The 22409-nt window shown below is 40.0% G+C and overlaps 1 protein-coding gene across 2 annotated transcripts in view; it reads left to right on the forward strand.

Moving 5' to 3' along the window:
- Positions 1-15010, forward strand: part of ITPRID1 (ITPR interacting domain containing 1) — a 136654-nt gene extending 121644 nt beyond the window's left edge. The window contains exons 14-15 of one of the 2 annotated variants that reach the window (XM_070369501.1): positions 656-767; positions 1238-15010. In XM_070369501.1, the coding sequence (XP_070225602.1) occupies positions 656-767; positions 1238-1537 (412 nt within the window). In that variant the 3' untranslated portion in view covers positions 1538-15010. Of the gene's footprint in view, positions 1-655; positions 768-1234 lie in introns of both variants that reach the window. The other variant, XM_005889132.2, reaches the window with a different exon arrangement.
- The last annotated feature ends 7399 nt before the right edge of the window (positions 15011-22409 follow it).

A 22409-nucleotide genomic window follows, 5' to 3' on the forward strand; every position in this document is an offset into this window, starting at 1 on the left:
ATCTGCACTATTTTCACATAGATGAAAAGTATATGTCCCAAAAGTAGATTAGGCATTGCCTGGGGCTGGGGATAGGAATAGGGATTAACTTATAGCGGGGCATGAGGCTTCTTACTGGTGAAATGTAAGTGTTCCAAAATTGAATGATGGTGATAGTTACACACTTGGCAGATTTACTAGAAATCATTGAATTATTTTCTTAAAATAGGTAAACTTTATGGTACATAGACCAGGAGTCACTAGCAGTAAAGAACCCACCTGCCAATGCAAGAGACATAAGAGATGCAGAATCGGTCCCTGGTCTGGAAGATCCCCTGGAGGAGGGCATGGCAACCCACTCTAGTATTTTTGCCTGGAAAATCCATGGACAAAGGAGCCTGGAGGGCTACAGTACATAGGGTCACAAAGAGTCAGACACAACTGAAGCAACTTAGCACACACATATATGGTACATTAATGATTCTGCAAAGAGTTGTTTAAAAAAGAAAGAAAATTTGCCCTAACAATAAACCCATGCCTGCAATTGAGACGAATAAAGATGGTGACTCTCTTTTAAGATGTGTCAAAGGTGTGACCTACATTTTGAGAGGGACCATGGAAAACTATACGTGGAGGTGATTGTGAAATATGGTTATTTTCTACTATTTACCCACAGGGAGGAGGCTGAGCAATTGCAGACATTACGGCAAGCCCTGCGGCAGGAGGTGGAAGAGCTGGAGTTTCAACTGGGAGACCGGGCTCAGCAAATCCGAGAAGGGATGCTACTGGTACAGGCCATGGGGTGTGGGGTTTACTAGATCCCACCCACTGTAGCAGGGGTAAATTAGATGATAAACCTGATTGTACAGCCATTCCAGATTCTAAGATTAGATGCCAACACCTTGATTTTAAGTACAAAGAAATTGAAGCCCAGAGAAGCACGTTGCCTTGCTCAGGGCCACACAGCTGGCTGGTGGTGATTCCGGACCAGAACTCAGGTCAGCTAACCTCCATGCCAATCTTTTCCTCTGCCCTGTAAGCAATATATAAGTATCAGTGGCCCATTTCCCAAATGAGAATAGGAAACCGCTTTTGACCTCATGTGGGCTAAGTCATTGCCGAAATCTGTTGCCATCACGCCGAACCCACCCTAGAGAATTCACCAAACGTCAACGCGTTTCCCACCAGCCTGAGTTAGCTACTTCATGTAAATATGGGAAGTGGTCCACACATTTTGTTCTTGTTTTCTTTTTAGCAGCTTGAGCTTCTCACAGGGGAACCACCTGAAAACGACACAAATCTACATCAATATAACTGGACAGGAGAAAAGAGTGGCCGGACTCCAGGTGCTAAGATCCACTCTGCCATGCATCCTGGGGCTGCCCTTCCTCCTGGTGATGGCCAGCAGCCTCCCTGCTCAGGGACCCATTTAACTGCCTTTACTCCACCCATCTTGGGAAGCAGTACTGGGATGTCTCCTCCATCGTGGGCAGAATTAGATCCAGGCCCTCCATCAAATTGTCCTGTTGGAGAAGAGGATACAGATGTCTTCCTTTAGGTCAGAGCAGGTTTGATGACCTTCCTACAAAATGTAAAAGCACATGCTAGCCAGAGCAAGCATATCTAAATTTTCCCTAAGGAGAAATACCTATCAACCCTTCATCGGCTGCTGTTTTTTGAATATTCTACTCTATGGTTAAACCTGGGAGGAATATGTTAATATTCATTTGATATAGGATAAGTGAGCACCTACTGTGTGCCTGGCATAGAGTGCAGTAGCCAAGATATATAGATATAGATATACCTCAAGGGGCATGTGGTGTCCTGTCTTTGCCCTGCTGAGTATGCTGGGGAAGACAGAATGTAAACATATACATAGGTATGAATTTGAAACTGTGAACGTGCTTTGAAGGAAATATAGTAACAGGGTTTCATGAAAGAGAGTGTACCAGGGAGTCTGAGTTAACCTCCGCATATCAGGAGGGTTTGCTTGAACGAGTGAGAATGGAAAGAGGAAAGAAGATCCAGGTCTCAGAGGTACCAGCCTGTCCTAAAGCCTTGAGTCAGTCAGCAAGCCAGACTTACTGAGGAGGCTCCCACCAGGTGTCAGGACCCCCTCTTGTGCTGGAGACAGAGCTGTGAACAAGAAACAATTTCTACTCACAAAGAATTGGAAGAGAAGTGAGAAGCAGCAACCACACCAACAAACAAGTAAATAAGATAGTGTCAGGTCTGCGCCATGGTGAAGACTCTGTGGCGAAATTGTAGAAGATGATGTGAGATGAGTAATGTGCCTTGTACACCAGAGCAGTCGGCCTGGATCAGGGGAAACTGTATGGGCGAGACCTGAATGTGAAATCCTGGGGAAAGAACGTTTAAAGCAGAAGGAATGGAAAGTTTAAAGGCTCCGTGACACAAACTGCCTTCATTGTGGAGTGAAGGAGTGACAGGGGAGTGGAGGGAGGGGAAGTCTGAGAGGTGGCCTTCAGGATGACTGTAGGCTGGCGTCTGAGAGCCCGAGTTTTTTCCAAGTGTGATGGAAGGCCACGGTGGGTTTTAAGAAGGGTTGTCATATGATCTGACTTACATTTGCCGTTCACCCTAACAGCCTTGTGGAGAAGGCACCATTGGAGACTCACCACTGGGCAGAGTTCCCAGTTAGAATTGAGCTCCCAGTTAGAAGGCAGCTGGTGTCACCCTCAAAGGGGAGAAGCAAAGCTGTCACGTGTCTTCCATCCAGCTGGGGAGGCTGGTGAGCCCCCCACCCCCGCCACCCCAGGGAAATGCAGGGAGCTGTGTAGAGCAATTGAGTACACTGGCCGTCTCTAATGCGGCCGGACATTGCAAGGAGGGAAATGCATGAAGAATGGAATCGCCAGAAAAAAACTTCATGGAAAAGTAGCCCCTTGAGGGAAGTTCATAATTTATATAAGATGGGCGAGTGCAAGGACACTAGGAAGTTATTTCACTGGAAACTATTTATTACTAGAACCTAACTCATAGTCCATTTCCATTCTTCATCCCCCTTGTGTTTTGAAAACCCTTTGGCTTTAGTGAAGCCCTTCTCCCCTTCTGGCCACCCTGCAGTTTCCTCTGTTGACTATACTTCCTCAGAGTGTGGACATCCCCCTTGCATCCTCAGTTGTCTTCTTTGTCTCCCTCCATATTTCGTCTTTCTCAATATACACACTCACTCTAGAGACCCAGGCCCCAGCTCTCTCCAGAATTCCTCTCCAGCATTGTCTACTCTCCACAAGATTGTTTCATCTGGGAGAACTGTCTCCGTGTCTTACTCAGTATCAATCTTTTTATTTCTGTGTGATACACAGCATCCCATGCCAAGAGCTTATATGACAATCTCTTATTCTCAAAAGCAGCCCACAGCAAAACTGCTCATTAGACATAGAAAAATACTTTTTCTGAGAATCTATATTGAAGCTAAAAAAGTTCTATTTGGGAGTTTGGAGTATTGACAAAGCTCAGACGTGTTTTTTGACCTGAGTTGCTTCCACATGAAACAGGTGGAAATGATATTTGATGGTTGTGAGTTTATACAATCAAATTGCATAAAAGGGACCAACCCTGTAAGTTGCCATATAAAAATAGAAGTCTTTTACCTGTAACAAGACAGACTTCCCCTCTTTGGAGCCTCTCAGTGCTAAGGGAAGCATTCCCCATGTGAATGAGGAGGAGGCTAAGATACGGTGAGAATGATCTATACACGTACACACCGAGTCCTGCACTGTATTACTAATCAGAAACACCTGCACACTGGGATTAAGGGTTCAAGCTCTAAATTTAAATCGAGAAGCTTAAATCCAGTTCCACTATCAATGTTGGATAAATTGCTTACCCCCAGTGCCTTCATCTGTACATTATTAGAGTTAATGCACATTTAGTCCTTTAGAGCAAGCCTGCAATGTTGTTCCCATATGAGTCCATGCAGAGTACAGCTCAGTATGATTACTATGCTGATGAGGAGGAGAACAAGAGTAGAAGAGATTTTTGAATATCTACTTACGTGCACGGTACCGGGCCAAGCACTTTATATGCATTACCACCTATCTTATCACCTAGAGGCAAGAATTACTACACACACACATACATGTGCACACACATACTCAAAAAAAAAACCATGAATTGTCTAAGTTCTGACAACTGTAAGGAATTGAGTTGACTCTCTGATTCCCTGTTTTGCCAGTGGTTCACCATTATGGCTCTACCAAGCCATAGGGCTTGTGTGGAGCCTACAGGTGTGTCCACATCAACCAAGTAGCCCTGCTTCTGTCTGTGATATTTATTTAGCTTTAGCAGAGATTTTCCTTTAAAAAAACAATCTCATTCTGTATAAAAGTTTGAAAACACGGCACTATGTTAATGGCATATGACTCTTGTAGTCAAACATAGGTTCTGAGTTGCTTTCTTACAAAGTGATGACTTCCTCCACAAAGACTCCTTGGGAACCTACCATCCTAGCAACTCTTAGCTTACTATGACTTGTCCCATTGCCAAGAATAATGCCAAGAGTTCCTTTGTAGTCCCTGGATGATTTTCTGGGAAATATCATTGTTCTGTCTTCAAGTTCCAAGATCCTTCATTCTCTTTTTTAATGAAGTTAAACCTATCCATGTTAACTTTATTCAGGGAAATCCAGGCCACATATTTGAAATCAGAAATCATTGCAGTAAATATTTGTGCAAAGTTAAAACATAGAAAATCTTTTAATTATAAAACACAACTCAGGGTTGGAATGATTCCATTTCAATGAAAAAGAAGAAAAAAATAAAAAAACCACACTGCCTGCTCATTTTCAAATTTAGAAATTGGCAAGGGAACAATTTAACTTCTTTTATATGGAAGGACAGGGGTCCTTTCCTGTATTAATTTTCTTCCATCTAGATTCCATTTCAATATTCGAAGCCAAAGATTTGAATAGAGAAAACTGAGTTAGAAACAATAATTGGAAAACCAGATCACGTATTTTTCTTTGTTTTGTTCTGCATGAGTGAAGACCCAGGTTTTCCAATGAAGACAAAAAATAAAACATTGAAGGTTGCTCTGAACCTCAGCACATTCATATGCTATGTAGATTTGTATAAGGAAATCTTCCTTTCAGTCCACAGAAAAGCATGCTTACAAAATTCCATTAGATTTTGCTTAACAGATATTCTTTTATATGTGCATTTTTGTCTGCAGGGCCAGGAGTTACCTTATCTTCAAAAATAATTTTCCTAAAATGGAAAAAATAAAATCAGAAGACTTCCTAATGACTTGAAAACCTAGTCTACCTATTTGTTTGTTGAGAAATGATTTCTGATGTATAATACAGATCATAAAATAGGACATTTGTACAGAGATTAAAGGGTAAAAGTTTTCTGTGTGGGAGGAGAGAAGTTTGAAATGTTTTGTTGTAAATTGATGTGTTGCATATCTAATTTCAGATTTGAATGCAAACAGCAAAAAACAGTCACAATTTGCAAAGATCATAGGTTATTTGAAATGATGTCAAATTGTCTTTCTTGCAAATGAGAGAAGGTGAACAGAAGCCAAAATATTGGTGGCATCTTTCTCTAACCCAAAACTCAGGCTCTACTAGTCTAATTTTCCAACGTTAATAAACCAATAGTTTAGTATGAGATGCTCCCTTTCTAAGTCAACAGAATTTTGTAAAGAAAGAAACTTGCACATCAAGAATGATTTCTAATCATTAGAATCAATTTGAAGACTTTTCCCTTTTGAGTACTTTAAGAGCTCAGTGCTGTCCTGTGCTGGTAACCCTCTAGCCCTCAAGCCAGTCCTTCTCTATTCATTCACCAGGAGAATGAAAGAAAAGAAATACTTCCTAAATGCACCCACAGTTTCTTCATTATCATTCCCATTACCATTCAATAATTGCTTATTTGCTAATGACAATGTACCAGAGCCACAGGACATCTCTATTTTTCTTTTTTAAAGCAAATATTTCAGGGTATTTAAAATTATATAATTTCTAACAATAAATATAATAGGCATAATAAGTCTTTACTCATAGAAAAAAAGTTAAATGTTTCTACTTTGGACGGTCTATATTCTTCTATGGAGACCGGGTGGGCATTTGTCAAATATATTTCTCTGTTGCATTTTTTATAAATAAAATAAAATTTACTTTTTTGTATTATCTATTGACACAGTTTTTTGAACTGTTGAAAACTGTTAAATCTCATGAACTTCCCTTTGCTTTAATGAGTACATAACCATGATGCATTACAGAGGAAAGTTCCCTGCCCTGTTCAACTCTCATTCTTGCCCAGTTTTTCATTTATCTATTCTTTACAGTCTCAGCCTCTGGCAATCCCTTTACCGCTTCTTCCATCCATAGTGGAGGCTCCAAGTGGTAGAGTAGGATATTTGTCTGACACTTGGTCACTTTATGTGTATGCTCTTATATTTTCTTAACTCTTTACTATCTGTTTAATCTGAATGACTGTAGAGTGATGCATCATACATTTGCCTTCTGAAAACTCTTAATTAAAATAAGCATGCTCTTTGAAATTTAGAAAGGTAATGGTTTTCCTTTCTTGTGGTTGAGTGGTCTGCTTTCTGAAAAAACTGTAGCTTTCAAGAATATTTTATGCATCCTTTTGTAAAACATTCAAGTCATTTAAAATTACAGCAAGAACTTCTAACCCAATCTTACTCACTCTTGTATCTTTCACACCTGATAACAGTATCTTGCTCATAGTCACTTCTTTATAAATTCTTATTGAAATAAATTAAGGAGAACTGGTTTGCTTTGTAAACAAGGTTTAGGGGTTTCTCTTCATTTATGCTCAAGGTGAGACTTACTTATACATGTATTTATATAAAGTCATAGGCCACTGCAGGAATTCCCTGGTGGCTCAAAGGATAAAGCATCTGCCTGCCATGCGGGAGACCAGGGTTCGATCCCTGGGTTGGGAAGATCCCCTGGAGAAGGAAATGGCAACCCATTCCAGTATTCTTGCCTGGAGAATCCCATGGACAGAGGAGCCTGGCCGGCTACAGTCCACCGGGTTGCAAAGAGTCGGAACATGACTGAGCGAGTTCACTTCACTTATAGGCCACTACATCATGTAACACTCTCTTTATAAGGACACACATTATAGACTGAATTGCGTCCCCTAGAATTCATTATCTTAGAGCCCTAACCCCCAAAGTGACTGTATTTGGAGATGGAGGTGTTAAGGAGGTAATTAAGGTTAAATGTAGTGGTCCCATAAGGGTGGGACCCAATCCGTGTGCTCATGGAAAAGGCCATGCATGTGAAAACGCAGAGAAAAAGGAAGCCACTTACAAGTCAGGAAGAGAGTCCTCACCAGAAACCAACACTGGGAGCTTGGACTTCTAGTCTTCAGAACTCAGAAAAAAATAAATGAAATGCCTGTTGTTTAAGCCACCCAGTATTTTGTTATGGCAGCCCAAGCAGACTAGTACAGATTTTGGTGCCAGGAAGTGGGGTGCTGCTATAACAAATAAAATGTGGGAGTGACATTGGAACTGGGTGGTGAGTAGAGGCTGGAAGAGTTTTGAAGTACACGTTTTCTTCAAAGCAAGCTTTCTCGTTTTTGCAATATGGATAGACTGAGACTTTCCCGAATCTTTACGTCTGATTCCTTTTTGCTTAACAGTCCTGTCAATTTATCTCCTTCCTCTTGTGTTTTATTACAAGCAGTAAGGAGAAAGCAGGATGTACCTTCAACACTTGGCTTAGAAACCTCAGCTAAATATCCAATTTCATTGCTCAGATGCTCTACTTTGCACTAAACACAAGAACTCAATTTAGCCAAGTTCTTTGCCATTTTATAACGAGGGTCAAATTTTCTCCAGTTTCCAATAGCATACTCCTCATTCCTGTCTGAGGCCTGAGACCCCACCAGAATTGTTTTAATGTTCATACTTCTACCAGCAGTCTGCTCATGATGATGATATATATATATATGTATATATATGTATATGTGTGCTCAGTCATTTCAGTCGTGTCCGACTCTCTGTGACCCCGTGGACCATGGCCCTCCAGGCTCCTCTGTCCATGAGATTCTTCAGGCAAGAATACTGAAGTGGGTTGCCATTTCCTTCTCCAGTGATAAAGTATGAAGTGAGTGAAGTGAAGTCACTCAGCCGTGTCTGACTCTGCGACCCCATAGACTGCAGCTCACCAGGCTCCCCTGTCCGTGGGATTTTCCAGGCAAGAGCACTGGAGTGGGTTGCCATTGCCTTCTTCAGATATGTGTGTGTGTGTGTGTGTATTCTCTAAGACAACAGAAGCTTTCTCTCCAGCTCTCCTCTTTTCTTCCCAAGCCCTCACCAGAATTGACTTTAACATGTTTCTACCAATGGTCCCTTCAAGGAAATAGAACCTTTTTCTAACATGCTCCTAAAAAGAACTATGCTGCTCAAAGTCATGTTCCCTTTCTCAGGGCAACCTGCATCTAATGACTGGTTGATATGAAGGAATGTAAGCCAAGACCCCTCACCTCAACTTAGGACAACTCTCAAGAATCATTCTGGCTTCCAAGCTCACCTTGGAGTTGCTTGAGACTTTTGTTGTAACTATAGCCAAAATCCTTCCTTTGTCCAATCCTGCTTTCTTATCTCACAGATGTTAATTACAAGAGTGTCTAAGTCCCTTCAGTTGTGTCCAACTCTTTGCAACTCTATGGACCATAGCCTGCTGGCTTCTCTGTCCATGGGATTCTCCAGGCAAAAATACTGGAGTGGGTTGCCCTGCCCTCCTCCAGAGATCTTCCCAACCTGGGGATCAAACCTGCGTCTCTTACATCTCCTGCATTGGCAGGCGGGTTGTTTACCACTAGTGCTACCAGGAAACCCAATTACAAGAGTACTCTTAATAAATTCTAAATCTCCATTTCAGAGACTGCTTCCTTGGAAACCTAATCTATGAAGCCATTTTAGTTTGAGTTTTCTCAGAATTAGGTCCTGAAACAAGGATACAAATTCAAATAGTTTGCTTGAGAAGTCATCCCTAAAAACATTACTAAGGCAAGTGGGGAAGTAGGAGAGGCAGTGAATGAAAATCAATAATGTATGCATTGTCAAGCAAGTTCACAAAGAGTGGGCAAACAGAACTTAATTTCACTAGTGAAATCTGGGACCTCAGTGCTTCAGAGTTATCCTGTTCAAGGGATATGGAAGCTGGGGTATTTATTCCTCAACTCTCATCAGTCATTGGTTGAAAACTGCCCCTCGAGCATTAATTCCCCAGTATTATCAGATAGCTCTATGTAGAGGAAGAATTAGATCCATCAATCAATGTTCTGTGTGAACTGGAAGTTGGAAATTTGATCAGAGTAAAAAATAAGTGTTTAGAGGTATATATACTCTATAACTAAAAAATTAAAAGTTACCCAAATATACCAACAAACCATTGCACACTGTATTCATGTTTTTACCTGTTGTAGTCGACTGCACAGATTTCTCTACCCTTTGGGATATACCTTTGAATATTCAAGTCAAACATAACCTCCTCTCAACAGTATGCCTGGTTCTTTCTTTTTACTTGAATAGAGATGATTACCTCCTCCTTTGTGTCACAGAGTCCCTTCTATGGACTTCATCCTTAATTCCAATGTTAACGTGACATTTAATTGCTCACATTTCCACTTTACCTTGGACTTCAGAGTAAGTTTCTTGATGGGAGAGCTGAGTCTTGATCTTCCTGAAATCACTTGTACTGAGCACTGTATCTTAAACATAGTAGGAATGTTTGGTGAAAAAAAAAATTTGAAATACCAGACTAGTCTCAGAACTAAATTCCTGAGTGCTGTTTCCACTGGTCATGAAAATATGCTTTGACAGTATTTTTCTTTCAACATTTAAAAAAATGTCATTCCACTGGTGTTCTGTTGCTGTTATTGTTTTTGTTTTTTGCCTGCATGGTTTCTGATGAGAAAATCTGCCATCATTTGAGTCACTGCTTCTTTTTTTAATGTATTGTTTTTCTATGGCCTTTTCAAGATTTCTTGCTTTGTTTTGGTTTTACCCTTTGATTATGATGAGTAAGAGCATGTTTTCTTTGAGTTTATTCTATTTGAAGTTTGCTGAATTTCGTATATCTGCAAATAAATGTCCTTTACCAAATTTGGAAAATTTTCAGCCATTATTTCTTCAAATATGTTTCTGCACAAATTTTTTCTCCTCTTCTTCCAGGACTATAATCATAATGTATAAGAACTTATGATATTGTCCCACAGGTCTTTGAGAGTCTGTTCATTTTTTATCAAACTTTTTTTTCTTCTGTGTTTTCCAGATTGGATAATTTTTATTGACTGACCTTCAAGCTTATTGGCCCTTTTTTTTTCTCACCTCCATTCTGGTTTTGAGGTCTCTAGTGGACATTCTAGTTCTGTTATTGTATCTATCAATTCAAAAGTTTCCACTTGGTTCTTTGGCACATCTTCTATTTCTCTGCTGAAAATATCTATCTTTTCATTCATTTTGAGAATGTTCACCCTTAATGCATGAATAATCATTATGAGATGTGGTTTTAAATATTGGACAATTCCTACATCTAGGTCATTTTAGAGTTTGCATTTGTTGATTACTTCTTCCCTTGCAGGTTATTTACATCTTCCTGGTTCTTTGTATGTTGAGTGACTTTGGATTGTATCCTGGATAATTTATTATGTTTTGAGACTGACTGTGGGATCTGTTGAAATTTTCTGAGGAGTGTTAATTTCTTTGTTTTGTGTTTTCTTTAGTAGGCTGTTAACCTAGTTAGGCTCAGACTACAATCCTGACCTACCCTCGGGTTGTGGCTCTATTGTCAATTTAGTTTTCGTAGTTGTTCTGTACTATCTGGCCTACCTGTACATGCATCACCCAGGATTCAGTCCAGGACTGGATGGTGGTCTACACTGTAGTTCAGTCTCAAAGTCTTTTCTATGTTGCTTATGATCAAGTTCTACATGTGCATGACTCATGATGAGCCCAATACTTTATACTCAGATTTAAAGGATTCCTTTCTCCAGTTACCTCCTCTTTGTAAATCCCCCCACATTCTCTGACTCCTATTGACTCCTTTGCATGGCTCTGCCTAGAAAACCATGGTTTTAGCATTCCTGTACTGTAATGAACTTACTGAAACTGGATTTGTGCGTGTGCTCAGTTGCTAAGTCATATCCAACTCTTTGTGACCCCATGGACTATATCCCGCCAGTCTCTGTCCACGGGATTTCCCAGGCAGGCATACTGAGTGGGCTGACATTTCCTCCTCCAAGGAATCTTCCCAACCCAGGGCTGGAATGAGCATCTCCTACATTACCACTGAGCCACCTGGAAAGCCTGAAACTGAGTCTACCTCAGGGCAAAGTAACAAGAGAAAGGAGCTTGCAGAACCCCTGCTGCTGTAGCTGCTACCCATGATGCCGCTTCCACCGCTGCTGCAATTTCCACTGTCATAGGAATGCCACTTTATTACTGAAGTGGAGCTAAGAGAAGTAAAAGATCTTTCTTCCCCAGGGTCCCCATTCCCAGCCCTCTGTCCCATGAAAGAGGACTTTTCGTGCAGCTTTTTCTGTTAACACTCATAGAGTCTCAAGATTCAGGGGGTCCTAGAATCTATGCCTGGAAATACGGGAGGAGAGAAGAAGCAGGAAGTCATCTTCTTAACTGTTACTCTTTGAGGCTTTTGTTCTCCTCCTTAGTTAACTTGTCATTATATACTTTTCAGAGTCCTCAGATAGTTGATTTGTGTATTCTGTCCAGGATTTTAGTTGTAATCAGTGGGAGAGGGTACATGCATTTACCCCCATGTTATCCAGAACTGAAATTTTTCAACCTAATTGTTTTTTATATTATTATAGTAAAAAATGCTAACATTTGCTTACCATGTGCAAAATAGTGTGCTAAGCTTTTTATGTACATGATTTACATATGGAAAAACAACAAACATTTATGATAAACATCACTATCCCCATTTTGAAGATGAGGAAATAGAGACTTAACAGGGGTTAAGTGAATCCCTCAGTGTCACACAAGTGGAAAATCCGGTATGATCCTTGACTGGTCTGACTGCAGAGTCACTCTGAATCATTCTGCGACATAGTCATGAGTGGGGACAGAGCCGCAGATGCTCTGATTACACGTGAGGGCCAGGAAGCGGTCTTCTCTGAGACCTATGTTTTCCTAGCTTTCAGCATTGATTAGGTCAAGTTGAAAGATGTACTTATACACAAGGCAGGTTGAGATTTAATATTGCTTTGTGTTGGTTATTGGGCAGGTGTTTGTTTAAAGGAAGTGGAAACAGGTGTGTGGGCCCTGATTCAATTACATGATGGAGAGGAACACGCTGATCCATGGCCCTTTTCAAGGAGAGATGCTGATTGTGCTAATTAATCATTTGTCTGTCAGAACAAAATAGAACATAATAGAAAATGATGTTCCAGCTACCATAGGTATGGAATACAGACTCATGTGTCTGTCTCTCCAGCAACCAGATGCAACTGTTTACGATGACAGCAATTAAGATGCAGTACCTGAGTCCTCCTGTATTACCATGTCTGAGATGATGTGAAGGAAAGGTGTTTAATAAACTCTTGCCAATAACATAGAACATCATCCAACAGGAATTGTCTCTCAAAGGAGATTTTCTCTTCAAAGAGATTAATTGAGTCCTTTTAGATCATAATGACATCCAAAGGATATAGTTGAATGGGATGTTTTTCCATTCTGTGTCTTGAAACACTCAATTTACCTTACCTAACCAAGACTTATATGCTCATAATGGAGCATAATAATATTTAATTCTCTTCTTGAAATTATCCACTTACCATCCAATAGCCAGAGTAGTCTTTTAAAAACATAAATCAGATGGATTGCTTCGTTGTGTAATAATTTCCAATGGCTTTTCATATATTTTTAGTTATATCCCTAACTTCTTACCAAGATCTACAAAACTCTACACAACCCAGCCCTACATACCTCTATGACCTCATTTCATACTACTCTCTGCCTCTATCACTGTGATCCAACTTCATGAATCTTTTTGCTAATTCCTGAACACGCCAAGGTCATTCTCATTTCAAGGATATTTCCCTTGCTGTTCCCTCTTTGCATTTGCTAGTCCACTTTCCCTAGATGTTCATATGGCTGGCACCCTCTCCTTTAAATCTCTGTTCAAATGCAAGCTCTTCAGAAAGTCTTCTCATGACAACTCTATCCAAAACAGCTTCTTCCTATACTCATCTCTGTATATTCTCTATCCACTTACCTTTATTTTCTTCTTGGCTTTTGTTATCTGGATTTTTATTACTTTATTTGTTTATTTATTTAGTGGCTATTTCTCTTATTAGAATGTAGCTTTGTGAGGAAGAGACTTGTCTGGCATCTTTCCATGTCCTATCTCCAGGCCTAAAACACTTCCTGGCAAGTTATCAGTTCATAAAATAATTTTATGAGTGAATAGACAAGAGAATTAATTAGATAATTAGCTAAATCAATATACCAACACTAATAAACTTTAGATAAACAAAGATGAGATGTAATCTAATCCATCAAGAAATTTTTGATTTGGGGAGGAAAACACAGACAGCTAATAACCTGCCTATGTTATTTATTTATCTATTTTTCAAAAATTCCCTATGAACATCAGAGTTTCTGGGCCTGGGATCATCATTTGTACCAGACAGTAGGGAAACTGAGGAAAAAATATCAGGACAACATAGCAAGTCTTTAATAAAATAAATGCAACACTGTTAATGTAACAGTGTTCTTCCTCTTATTTCAGGGCTATATCTCCTTTTAAATTAGAGGAATTGCCTCTTGGTATGGACAATCACAAACCTAACTCCAAATCATATCATCCACCTCAAAGATTCTCCTCCACTCCAGGCCCCTGCTTGCTTCACCAGCACATGGAATTATTACCTTATTGTAAAGCTACTTCCTCCCAAGCACCTGCTTTGAATCAGAATTTAGTATGGACAGTTTTCCTTTACTTTTGAACCCCATGCCTATATGAGATCTTCAGATTAGGGTAAATCATCTAGGTCAGTGATTCTCATATCTGAAGTCCTATTAAAATAATCTAGAATGTTAAAAAAGTTGCCATTGCCTACAGAAAGGGCTAAGTTGGGACTATTGGGGTGAGGAAAATGTCCTACATCTCATAGTGATGAACTATGACCAAATGTATTTGTGAAAATTCATAGATTTGCACACCATACAAGGGTGACTTTACTGTACATAAATTATATCTTAACAAGCTTCCACTAAAAAGCAATCAGTGTCCTTCAAAAGGGCTTCCCAGGAGGCGCTAGTGGTAAAGAACCCACCTGCAGTGCAGGAGACATAATGAGATGCGGGTTCAATCCTTGAATCTGAAAGATCCCCTGGAGGAGGGCCTGGCACCCCACTCCAGCATTCTTGCCTGAAGAATCCCATGGACAGAGGAGAATGGCGGGCTTCAGTCCATAGGGTCACAAAGAGTTGGAGCACACATGCATGCAGTGTCTTTCCAAAGAACCAAATCAGGTCTGTATACCAAACTTGATTTTCTCCTAGTGCAATCAAATATATCCATACAAACTAGTCTTAAGTTTGTGTGAATTATGTAATTTTTCAAATGATTATAGAAAAAAGACATAATCCATTCAAATATATAATGAAAATTTGTTGAACTCATTAAAGAGGGAACTAGTAAGATAACAGAGTTTATATAAACAATAACATGAGAAATGTTTTGTTTATGTAATGAGTGTATGACAAATGCTTGATAAAAATTTCTACTGTAAATAAATACCTTCAGTTCAGTTGCTCAGTCGTGTCTGACTCTTTGCGACCCCATGAATTGCAGCACACCAGGCCTCCCTGTCCATCACCAACTCCCAGAGTTCACTCAAACTCACGTCCATCGAGTCTGTGATGCCATCCAGCCATCTCATCCTCTGTCGTCCCCTTTTCCTCCTGCCCCCAATCCCTCCCAGCATCAGAGTCTTTTCCAATGAGTCAACTCTTCACATGAGGTGGCCAAAGTTCTGGAGTTTCAGCTTTAGCATCATTCCTTCCAAAGAACACCCAGGACTGATCTTCTTTAGAATGGACTGGTTGGATCTCCTTGCAGTCCAAGGGACTCTCAAGAGTCTTCTCCAACACCACAGTTCAAAAGCATCAATTCTTCGGTGCTCAGCTTTCTTCAAATGTCTTACAGTGCAATAAATCCTGTTTTGAGGGGTGGTTTTCTATATTGGATAAATATTATTTGCAATTGTTATTGAATATAACATCATTTGTATTTTATCATATTTTGACAAACACATCTAACTGTAGGGAGTTCTTGAATCCCAGTGGCCCTAATTAAAGTCCAACAAGTGTTCTTCTGCTCAATATTCAGATGATCTTCATATGGGTTGAGTGAGCAGCACCCTAGCATGACAAAGAAGGTCCTAAAAACTACAAACAAGGCTCACCCTATCCAACTGTTTTGAGCTTCCCAGGTAACACAGTGGTAAAGAATCCACCTGCCAATACAGGAGACTCAAGAGGTAAGGGTTCGATCCCTGGGTCAGGAAGATCCCCTGGAGTAGGAAATGGCAACCCAGTCCAGTATTCTTGCCTGGAAAATGCCAGGGTCAGAGAAGCCAGGCAGGATACAATCTATAGGGTCTCAAAAGAGTCAGACGTGACTGATCCCACATGCACTTATCCAAGGGTTTATTTTTTTCCCCTAAACTTTAGGTTTTTGTCCCTAGATACAGTAGTGGAGGTGGTAGGCAAGGATTCTCATCTGAACCTGTTCTAATTTGCCTGAATCCTCCACAGGGGTAAGTTATTTGTCAGATTTTTCACTTCACCTGCTCACTCACTGTGGGACAGCTGATTTGTTTACATCAAATGAAAGGGCTTCTTGAGTGGGAGTGTGTGCCATTTAGAATAGACAGTGAACAGGTAAACAAATAAGCAGAAACAATGAAATTTCAAATAATAAGTATCACCATGTAATCAATAAAACAAACAATATGAAAATGAAGTACCGATACATGGTGTAACAAGGATAAACCTCAAAAAAAAAAAAAAAAGGATAAACCTCAAAAACATCACACTAAGTGTCAGTCACTCAGTCGTGTTCGACTCTTTGTGACCTCATGGACTATAGCCCACCACGCTCCTCTGTCCATGGAATTCTCCAGGCAAGAACATTGGAGTGGGTTGCTATTTCCTTCTCCAGGGGATCTTTCTGACCCAGGGATCGAACCCGGGTCTCCCTCATTTCAGGCAGACTCTTTATCAACTGAGCCACCAGGGAAGACCCTAAGTGAAAGAAGCCAGACACAAAAGACTATATATTTTATTCTGTATTTTATTCTCGTGCATATAAATTGTCCAGAATTATTGAATCTATAGACACAGAATGTAGATTAGTGGTTGTCTAGAGCTGGAGAGGGAGAAGGCAATGGCAGCCCACTCCAGTACTCTTGCCTGGAAAATGCCATGGACGGAGGAGCCTGGTAGGCTGCAGTCCATGGGGTTGCTAAGAGTTGGACACGACTGAGCGACTTCACTTTCACTTTTCACTTTCATGCACTGGAGAAGGAAATGGCAACCCACTCCAGTGTTCTTGCCTGGAGAATCCCAGGGACGGGGGAGCCTGGTGGGTGGCTGTCTATGGGGTTGCACAGAGTTGGACACGACTGAAGCGACTTAGCAGAAGCAGCAGCAGCAGCAGAGCTGGAGAAAGAGATGTGGAAATGAAAGTGGCTGCTAATGAGTATAAGATTTCTTTTGGGGGTGATGAAAATATTCTGAAATTAGATTATGTATGCATGCATGCTCAGTCACTCAGTTGTGTCCACTCTTTGTGTGCCCATGGACTGTAGCCCGCCAGGCGCCTCTGTCCACTTTCCAGGCAAGAATACTGGAGTGGGTTGCCATTTCCTACTCCAGGGGATCTTCCCCACCCGGGGATTGCAACCTACATCTGCTGCATTGCAGGGGGATTCTTTACCCCTGTGCCACCTGGAAAGCCCCCAGATTATGGTGCACAATTCTATAACTATATTAAATGCCATTAAATTTTTCACTTTAAATGTACATAAATTATATCTCAATGAAGTGTTTAAAAATAACAATGCAAAATCAATAAAAACAAAGCAATCATAAAACACTCGAGGCAGTGTTTCCAAGGAGGCAACAGCAAGAACACTACCTAAGCTGGGGATGAATTTGCCCTATATAAGGAACAGAGTAAGGCTGGAGCAGTCAAAGAGGGAGAAGTAAGTAGGGAACAGGTCAGAAGGGTCTCAAGCCATGGTAGGATCTTTTTGAGATTAATTTCGAGTGAATGGGAAGCCATCGAAGGATTTGAAATAGGATAGTGACCAAATGTAATACACACTAAGAAGATTAGTCTGACTATCTTGTGGGTTATTGACTCATGGGGAGTGAAAGGAAGCAGACAGAGCTGCCAGGACCTATTATAGTAGTTTGGGCAATACTCAGACAAGTCATAGATTCCTTCCCTTTCCTTCCTTTCAGTTCCCTTCCCTTCCTTTCTTTTCTCTGCTCTTTATCATAAACAAACAGCAAGGTGACTTTATATTTAGCAGAACAATTCTCATGAGTTGTCCTAGAAAAGACTACTTAGCCAGAATATTTGACCCACTGTTAACCTTTAGTACTTCAAAAAATTATACATCACTCCACAAGAGAACAATCTATTTATAATGAAAAGTGTAAACTCTTATATAATTAATCCTCATAAAGAAGGTATTATCCCAATTTAGTATCAAAACCTACCTTTCACTCCAAATAGCACTGTCAAAGTAAAACATAGGTCACTTAATTTGTCCATGACAACTCTTTCCACACCAGTTTTCTAGCTCACAGCAGCTAAATGATTTTCCTGCATCACAAACAAACTGCAGCCTTCAGTGCTATATTTGGCAAAGGAACAATAAGGCATCTGTAGAAAACTGTTTGCGTTTGACTCCTCTTCTTGCCTAAGGGGTTATTTCCGTGGAGCAAGCTCAAGTGGGTGGCAAAGAATAGGCAGGCTTTGTGAGACCATTACTCACATAATGAGATCTGAGGTCTGCTATTCAACACAATTTTCAATGGGCACTTTCCCCAGGGCTAAATTGCAGCCTACAGATGTTTTGATTAGCAAATATAATTTAAAAATAAAAGCATACAAAATGCCTCCAGCCCCCATCCTTTCAAATTCGTTCATTTTTCTCCTAGAAGAGGTTTGCTCAGCAGAGTACTGTGCTCAATCTTGGATTGTGTCACTCTCCTCTGGGACTCCTCCAGCCCTCCTCCCATCTCGTGACAGGTCCCAAGGTATCTCTTCACTTGACCCAGTTATTTCTATGTCAGGAGCCAATCCACCTTGAAAGTATGAGTGATCTAATACCTTGTGTTTCAGCCAGCTCCAAGCATTCATATACCACATGCCCACTTCTCCATAAAACTGAGCTACACCCATGCACTGGTGATCTTATCAGTCATTTCAGAGCTTGTTTATCAATTCTAAACCTGCCCCTGCTTCGGTGCAGTTTTCTTCCAGCTTTTCTTCTTTGTGATACTGCGCATCCTCCTGTGAAATTTGTTTTGCTCCTAATCTCTCTAACTGGCAACTCTTGTCTCATAATAGCATAGATTCTAGGAAAGTCAAATTATGCCTTAAAGTAGATAACTTAAGATAAAAGCAGATAACTTAAGAACTTCAGATTCAAGCCCTGCCTACAGCTGCTATGGGATTATCCAACCACCTGTGTTACAAAGTCTCATTGTCCCTCACTGGTCACTTATTGCCCTGTCCCGTGGTGATAGCCTCACGTGTCTTCTGGGTCTCTAATAGTCAGCTAACTGCTGTGCATTCCCCACTCCACACCTCTACCCTCATCTCCAGACTGGGGCACACTGGAATGTCTGACTCTCCTCAACATCATACTCAGGCTGTGGGGAACCCTGGAACCCTATCTCAGACCCTTTCTCCACCAAGATCCACCATGCCAGCACTTCTGATGTGCCCACACCATATAGCCACATGGCCGACACAGAGGTGCTCAACCAGAAGATCACATAGGAAGCATGGTATAAATCCCCTGAGCTCTGGGATTCCCATAGGTCTGTCAGGGAATCCCAGAGATCTCACAGGGCTCTAGTAGCACAGCAGGAACAGGACACAAAACCCACTGAATCTGAAATTATTTTTCCCCTTTTATCTCTTTCCTAGCTTCTCCTACTCCTGACTCTGCAAAGGCTTTTGTGCTTGTGTGGCGAGAATGTTCCTTTTGTCATAACTTACAGTATTTCATGGTCCAAAGATTTGTTCTTGATTTGTGGAGGAAAAAAAAAAAAACAGTTTTGGAATTTTCTAGAAAATTATCTTTTTTCTTTCCTAAAGCCCTGTTTTTATGATTTTTATCTTGATAGCGATGTTACAGTGCTCAAAGCTGAGCTATGACTTCTACATTCTAAACACTATCAGTTCTGCCCTCTCCTGGGTCAAGAATCCTCAAAGTCAGGACCAGGTGTTTATGTCAAAAAAAAAAAAAAAATGTGTGGCAAGAGGGCAGGAGGTAAACTTTACCAAGAATATATTAAATGAGCTTTCAAAAAATTACACAATTGTAGACATGAACATCATTTCATGACTGCATCAGTCATTATAATTGTTTTCCGATACTGGTAATTTCCCATGTTGATACATAGATAGCTTCTCCTGTTTCCTTCTTATTAACAATGAAAAGATATCTTTGAACACAGGCCAGACAGTTTTGATAGATTAAATTAATAAAAGTGGGATACCCAGACCAAAATGTGAACATTTTTAAAGCTTTAGATACATATTACCAAACTATCCCCATTTCAAAATAAACTCACCAGCGATGACCTTTATTACATACTCTTCATAAATCGTTATCATTCAACTCCACCAATCTGTTAAATGAATTTGGTTTGCATTATCTGAATATTAGTGAGATCAAACATATTTACATTCATTTCTGACTCATTTCTTCCTTTATTCTCTTTTTTTTCTTTTTTCATTTCAATTGCTTATTCATATTCTTAGCACATGTTTCGGAATGTGGAAATAAGTGAAGATCACTCAGATGAGAACAAGCAGAGACTATTCATTTCAGAGCTTCCTCTAATGATGGAGTCGGCCAGCAGCACTGTGTTTGGCAGTGGCTCTAGGGCAAGCAGGGGAGTGGGAAAGCTTTGTAGTGAAGTGAGTGGAGGCCTTCGAGAACACTGTGATTGAAAGTTGTTGGCATGGGGAAGCTGGAAATGAGCTAACTAGAAAGGAACTAGTTTGGATGATCGGTTGGGGAGCATAGTTAATTTTTCTGGTTGGTTCTAAGTTGGAACTGGGGTAAAAATTAAGGAAGATGGCAGTAATTATCAACTTAGGGCCATCTGGGGCTGATTGTTGCAGGAACTGTGAGTCAGAATTCCTTTTATTTTTACATATGTTGTTGGTTTGTATATTCAGTCTTTGGGGAGGGGGAAAATATCTCTTTCTCTTTAATATGTAAGAGTTCTTTATAGGATAAGGAGATTCAATCTTTGACATAAATGTTGCACATCAATCATGAGTTTTGAATTTGTTTAAATGAGTTTATATTATATCAATTTTTAAATTTTATATAAACTAATACTTTTCATAACCTCTGCTTCAGTTAGCTAGGAAGATTCTTCACATTCAGATATTATACAATATTCACTGACATGTTCTTTTAATATTTATACTATCTTTTTAAACTTTTAATGTATTTGGAATTTATATTGGTATAAGGTGGGTGGTAGAAAAATAGTTTTTCTCCAAATTAATATGTAGTTGCCTCAATGTCACTTATTAATAAATTCATTTGGTGCCCATCAATAGATTCCCACCAATAGTTTTGGTTTTGATTAAATTATAGTATCAGCCTATGAATTTTTAATTAAATTCTAAGCTTATGAAGTGCCTCACAGAGCTTTAAAGGGTAAGAGTCTAATATGGGGGAAGGGCAGGGAATAAATACCACTGTGGGCAATTTAAAAGAAAATCCAGAACTAATTGTTGTAGGAGTGTGCATCTCATTCACAAAAGCTGTGTTCACATTTTTTTCCCTTTAAACATAAAATGAAATGTACCAATCTTAAATATATCATTCAACAGCTTTTGACAAATGGGTACACCCGTGCAACTCAAGATACTATCAAAATAACGAACATCACATCACTTCAGAAGTTCCCTCATGTTCTTCCCCAGTCAGCCCTGCCCCACCCTACAGAGGCCAGCACTGCTCTGATTTTTTCCCATCATTCATCTGTTTTTCCTGTTATCCTCTACAACATACTTTGAAATACATCAAAAATTAAAAGACAGAGGAATGAGTAGATGGATAGCTATACAATAAGCAAATATAGTAAAGTGTTAATGATTAAAACTGAGTTATAGTTATACATTTATTCCCTGTAAAATACTTGCAACATTTTATGGTTGGACATTTACATAATAAAATGTTAGGGGAAGAAAAGCAAAAACTCAAGGTCTGAAACACTTCTGCAGAAGATCAAGACCAAGGAATACTGATAAATATCCAGAAAAATATAAAAAACTAATCAACAAAAGAATAGAGAACCCCAAACAAGCTCGTAAGTAGCAGAAACTTTACGCATGGAAACAGCATCTTGGATTGGTGGAGGAAGAGCAAACTTTTCAAGAAATAGTACTTGGACAATCAGTTATCCATGTGGAAAAATAAAACAAGATTCGTTCCTGACAGCATAATACCAAATGGATGAAGGACTTAAATGGGAAGGCAAAGCTGTAATAGTTTTAGAGGAGGTGTGAGATGCAGTTGACTGATGCTCAGAAACCATTCCTACTTTCTTCTGATGTATATCCCTGCACTGCAGAAATCTTTAAAAAAAAAAAAAAAAGACATTTCTTAAACTCCCAGTAGCTAAGACCCAGGATACAAATTAGGTCTCATCAAATAGGTGTGCTCACACGAGATTTAGAAGGTGGCAATGAGGCCAAGGCCACCCACCTGCTGCTTTAGGCTGTTTTCTGCTCAAGCAAGACCATGGCAAAGGGAGCAGGCCTCCTGCCCACCTAGTGGAGGGCCAGTTGCAATGGCAGTGGTAGCCAGGCTCTGTCCCAACCTTCAGTCACCAGTTTCAGAGCTGTTGAGATGTGGTTGATTTGGTGGCCATGACAGCTATGTGATTATGACTTCCTCCTACATCATGGATTTCATTTTGATCCTGGATCTAGATTTTATTAGAACTCCCTCTTTTGAACACTTCTCTGTTAAAATACTTGTATTATTGTTGCCTGTATTAAATACCCTATTGCCTTTTTTTTGTGGGAAAGTATTTCTTAAAGATGTACTAAACAAGCCATAAATCAAAGTATTGGGTTGGCCGAAAAGTTCATTTGGATTTTTCCATAAGATGCT

Source organism: Bos mutus, chromosome 4 (assembly GCF_027580195.1).
Source record: "Bos mutus isolate GX-2022 chromosome 4, NWIPB_WYAK_1.1, whole genome shotgun sequence".
Classification (NCBI taxonomy): domain Eukaryota; kingdom Metazoa; phylum Chordata; class Mammalia; order Artiodactyla; family Bovidae; genus Bos; species Bos mutus.